Genomic DNA, 5,307 nt, shown 5'->3' with positions numbered 1-5,307 from the left:
ACCCACATTTTCACTGACCCAGGGGCTCAAAACACAAAAAAGAAAAGCACAGAGGGACAGGAACATGCAGCATTGATGAAACAGGGATATCATTTTGCTACAGCCTGTCTGCAGCAGCTTTCACGGACCCGAGTTCCTCATACACACCACACACTCAGCACCCCTCTCCTGACAGCAACCTCAGGTGTCCCTTTAAAAGGGGCTATTGCTAGTTTGGGAGTTCATGGGCACCAGCTGGCTGCCAGGAGCCAAAGCTACTAAATAGGAGTGGGAAGAAGCTGCTTAGGGCTAGCTGAGGACATGCTGGCTGGAAATAGAGGTGTCCAGTAACCAGACGGGTAAAGAAGAAGAAGAAGATGACAACAATGAGTGCTGGAGATAGAGCTACAGAAGTGCTCAATGTAGGAATGAGCTGTATGAAAAGCCTTAGGAAGGTGAAATCTAGGAAAATTATGCTGGCCTGAAGTAAAAAGCTTCTATTCCCACCCAGGATCCTGGACTGCAATCAGAGTGAATGGAGGACCTTGTGTGTTGTGCTGCTGAGAGGGATGACCGTGGAAGAAGAGCTTGGGCTCACCTACTGCCATCTCCAGGGAAGGAGCCCACAGCCCTGCTGTGGCTGATGCGGCAGCCACCAGCCTCGGCAGCTTGGTGCTGAGGTGAGGAAGATCTGGCACTGGCTACATGTCAAAGCCAAGGAAGAACAGAAAGTGTCTGTCAGTATGCAGTGAAGGGAGAGACATTTCTGTGAGCTCAGGAAGGGCTCAGGGGGGTTAATCTTGGTAATCTGAAAAGGTCTATGCTGGGAAACCACTTCCACAGCAATGCCTGTGAAAGGTGAGAGCAAAGGGGTTGTGCTGAAGTCCTGTGTTGTGGGAGAGAAGGTACATGATGCTACCTTGGGCCAGCACTTGCCCAAGCCAGAGGGGGCTGGGGCAGTCCTCCAGGCTATCCTCATGGCAGTAGGCTGCAGCTGCACCTATCCCCACTGCCAGCTGCAACTCAAGCTATGGGAGAAGGCTCCCTCCAGCCCTGGAGAGCACTAGTGGGTCTCTGGGAGCTCTGGAGCTGTTGATAGTTTTGGGTCCTGGTGCAATGGGCACTCACCCTGTGCCTGCTTTGCCAGCCTCCCTTGCCCAGCAGACTGTTGGTAGAGGCAGGGCGCCTCAAGTCCAGCACAGGCAAGCTGTGTCCAGAAAAGCAAAGCCCCTGTCTGCTTCCCCATGACCCTAATCCTACCAAAGCCCATTAGGGTTTGGCCTTTGACTTGAGTAAAAAAGAACTTCACTGCCAGGGAGAAATCTTGAAGTCCCTGTTCGGTCCCTGTTTCTCCTACCTTTGATGGGAGGAATCGCTGCTGCCTGCAACAACAGCTATCCTGCACCACCCAAAGCTGGGTGTTGGGAGTCAGGAGGGGAGTTAGGAGAACAGAACCCTCACTGGGCTAAAACCAGTGCAAAACACCAGCAGCTAAGTATTATATGGGCCTAGTTAAAATCAAGTTAATCTAAGACACAACATAGGGAAGCCAGAAATTATTTCATTATCTTTTTACTTGCTAGGATTCTGAGTATGGACAGTGGCCAGCTCTCCCTTCCCCAGCGCAGGGCTGAGGAGCCCGGAGACTTTCTCCCTTATCTCCAAGTTGCTCATTGCTATGTCTGCAAAGCAGTAACAAGACATCAGATTGACCCAAATGTATCAGTGATCACAGTTGCAGAAATGCTTAACATGCTGTAAATTGAACAGCACACTAGCTTGGCTGATGTTTAACTCTCTACTGATCATCTGGTTTTAAAAACATGCCAGCTTGTAAGCAGGACTGTTACCCAGCGGGACAGCTTGGCAACCTCTGGCTCGTTCTCCTTCCAAATAGCGTAGCCAGTAGGCTGAGCACTGGGGGAGATGCTGGTTTCCCAGCTATTGATTTAAGGTTGTAGTCACAGTATAGCCTGTTGATTAACTGCTTAGCTTACAAGGCGCAAGCTGTAATTGAAATGAATGTCACACAGAACTTGAAGCTTATGTTCACCTTAACACCAGGAAATGTTGTGTCCTTACCCACAGCCATGGTACTTTTCCAGGGGGACTTCCCAGTGCAGGCACTGGCAGCTGGATGCTCGCTATAAGCGTGGTTCACCCTGAAGAAAATGTAAATAATTCACTTAAATCAAAATGCGTGCCTAACCTATGTATGGAGTAAGATTCATTTTCTGCTTTCAGTCCTTTTCCAACAAGCTGGGAGTTTTAAAGCTATTTCAAGCCGGAAAGTAGCGGAGCACAGAGGCAATTCTGCACCATTTCTTTGTTAGAAACATTCAGCTGGATAAAAAAAAAAAAAAGTCTCCCGCTCAGCGCAGCCGGTGCTGCTCTTCCCGGCCACCGTGAGCCGCGGCGGTGCTCAGGTGCGGCCGGCGGGGGGAGCCGGTGCGACACGGCCGCTCCGCCGGGGAGCCCCGGCCCGGGGAGAGAGGGGTGGTGGTGGGCCTGTAGGCGGAACACGGCGAGTTCGGTTTTGCTTGGTTTGGGTTTTTTTTTAAGTTGTTAAGGTGCGTTAGGAGAGTTTGAGTGTTTTAAACAAAACCCTGGAAAAGGGAGAATTCTCTTTTTCGTCTATTAAAAGAAAATAAATTGCGTTCTGTCCAACCTGGAAGGCTGCGATGTGGTTGGAAACGCAAGAGTTGTTGCGGTATCTCAACAGAGCAGGAGGAGTTGAGGAGGTGAGAAAGGGATTTTTTTGTTTTGTTATTTTGTGATGTTTAAGGTTCTGTACGTGGTGGTTTTCCGTCTCTGACCCAGTAACTGCTTCGGAGGCCAGCCACGGCTCCGATTGAAGAAGGGCGAGGTGTTTTAACCTAACTCGGCCCACGAACACCTTCTTCCCCGGAGAGGTTTCCAGTAAAATACAGAAAGAGCAGAGCCAGGGTGCCGGTGGGAGGGCAGGGGACTGGAAATGGGGGGACAGAGGAACGGCCGCTCTTCGGCCGCTCTTCAAGCCTTGTCGTTCCCTTGGGCAGGAGACCGCGCGGGGGGGTGGACCCTGCCCTCGGGGGGTCAAAGCGCCGGGCGAGGGAGGGCTGGTTCCCCCCTACAGCCCAGGCCGGCGCGGCCGCGCCTGGAGGCTCCGCGGGAGACGGGGCACGGGGCGGCCCCATCGGCTGCGCGCCGCCTTATCCCCCCCCCCTTCCCCGGTGTGCAGGCCCCTTTGTGCGACGGGAAGTGGAGGAACCCAGCGGCCACCCCACCCACGGGGGCATCGCCGCTTTAAGCGGAGGGGCCGCGGCGGGGCGGGCCGGGCCGGGCGCGCCCCCGCCGCTCCCTCACGTGGTGCGGGTGCCGGTGCCTCCCGGGCGCCGGCAGAGTGGGGCGCACACGGCGCGGGGCTGCTGCCGGGGCTGCTCGCCTGCTCCCGCTGCCACTCCCCGGGCGGCTGGCTCGGTTCGGCTCTGCTCGGCCGGCGGCCATGCGCCAGCGCCGCGCCGAGCGGCCGAGCGGCGGGGCTGCACCGCCGTGAAGCGGCGGGAGGATGAGGCGGGCCGCGGCGGGCCCCGCGCTGGGGCTGCTGCTGGGGCTGCTGCTGCTGCTGGGTGCCCTGCCGGGGCTCTGGACCGTGCTGCTGCTGCGGCGGCGGGAGGCGGCGGCGGCGGCGGAGCGGTGGGGCGAGCCCGGCGGCGGGCAGAAAACTTTCCGGGCGCTGCTGGCGGTGCCGGCAGCGGGCCGGGCGGAGCGTGGCGGCGGGGGGCGGCCGGACGCGGCCGGCTCGCCGGTGGAACGGGGCATCTTCTGGAGCCACGAGCTGGAGGAGCGGGTGCCCCCGGGCTTCGCGGCGGAGGAGGCGGCGGCGTGGCTGTCGGCCGCCCGCGCCGCTCGTGTCGCCTCGTTGGAGCGGGGCGGCTGCGGGCGCAGCTCCAACCGGCTGGCGCGGCTGTCGGACGGGAGCCGCGCCTGCGTCCGCTACGGCGTCAGCCCGGAGCAGATCCAGGGCGAGGCGCTCTCCTACCACCTGGCCGGGGTGCTGGGCATGCAGGAGCGGCTGCCGCCCATGGCCCTCGCCCTGGTGGAGGCCCGCGGGCGGCGGTGGGAGCCGGTGCGGGAGGAGCTGCGCGGCTCGCACTGGGCCGAGGGCGCCGTGGTCAGCCTGACGCGCTGGGTGGACAACCTGACGGCCGTAGTGGCCCCCGCGCCCTGGGGCGGCGAGGCGGGCGGCGGGCGGCGGCTGCAGCTGCTGTCGGCGGGGGCGCTGGGCGGCCTGCCGCCGGCCCAGCTGGTGGAGCTGGTGCAGTGGAGCGACCTGATCCTCTTCGACTACCTGACGGCCAACTTCGACCGCCTGGTCAGCAACCTCTTCAGCCTGCAGTGGGACCCGCGGGTGATGCGCCGCGCCACCAGCAACCTGCTCCGCGGCCCCGACGGCGGCCTCGTCTTCATGGACAACGAGGCGGGGCTGGTGCACGGCTACCGCCTCCTCGCCATGTGGGACCCCTACAACGAGCCGCTCCTCCGCTCCGTCTGCGTCTTCCGCGAGGGGACAGCGCGGCGGGTGGCCGAGCTGCACCGCCGCCGCAGCGCCGCCGCCGAGCTGCGCCGCCGGTACCGGGCGCGGGAGCCGCTCTGGGCCCGCCTCGGCTTCCTCTCGGAGCGGCAGGCCGAGCTGCTGCAGGCTCGCGTCGACTTCGTCCACCGGCACATCGCCCACTGCCGCGCACAGGCCGCCGCTCTCTGACTGCTCCGGGCGGCGGGGGACGCGTCCGCTGCCCGCCCCGCTCCCGTTGCTCCCGGCTAGCGGGATGCGCTCGCCCTGGCGGCCGCCCGCCCCCCACCCAGTGCTCGGAGCCCCGCGGCCGCCGCCGAGGATGGGCCGGGCGGGCGCGGCCGAGCTGGTGCCTGCCGAGAGGAGCGGGTCACTCGCGTTCGGGGAGGTCTGCGAAGGTGCGGGGCGCGATCGGTGTCGCTACAGCCGAGCCGCGCTCCGGGCTCTGCTGCTAGAGCCGGGGGATCTGAGCGGACTCGCACCCCGAGCGCTTTCCGCGGCTGCTGGTGTGCTCGCCCGGACAGAGACCCCGTGGGAAAGCTGCCGTCTGGGCCTGGGCTGGGGCCGGCTACCTTCTCCTTCCAAAGGAGGCAGGCGGAAACACTTTTTTTTTAATACATATTCTTCCTTTTGCAACAGCATATTTAAGTCTGAATGTTGATATTCACAGACCAGGAGCCGATTGCACAATAGGGAGCCCCTGACGAGCAAACCTGCCCTATTTATGAAGCTTGTTTTTGACCGATTTTCCTTAACGAGAGTGAATCCTTCTGCTG

At 61.1% G+C, this 5,307-nt stretch overlaps 1 protein-coding gene across 1 annotated transcript; it reads left to right on the top strand.

The window, feature by feature from the left end:
- The first annotated feature begins 3,526 nt into the window (after positions 1-3,526).
- On the top strand, positions 3,527-4,723 carry FJX1 (four-jointed box kinase 1). The gene has a single exon (XM_086463417.1). It carries the CDS (start codon positions 3,527-3,529, stop codon positions 4,721-4,723), a length of 1,197 nt encoding a protein of 398 aa, XP_086319543.1.
- Positions 4,724-5,307: the final 584 nt, after the last annotated feature.

The sequence above is a fragment of the Leptosomus discolor genome, chromosome 3 (genome assembly GCF_034619465.1).
Source record: "Leptosomus discolor isolate bLepDis1 chromosome 3, bLepDis1.hap2, whole genome shotgun sequence".
In the NCBI taxonomy this organism is placed as follows: domain Eukaryota; kingdom Metazoa; phylum Chordata; class Aves; order Leptosomiformes; family Leptosomidae; genus Leptosomus; species Leptosomus discolor.
This window is presented reverse-complemented; position numbering and strand designations above follow the sequence as displayed.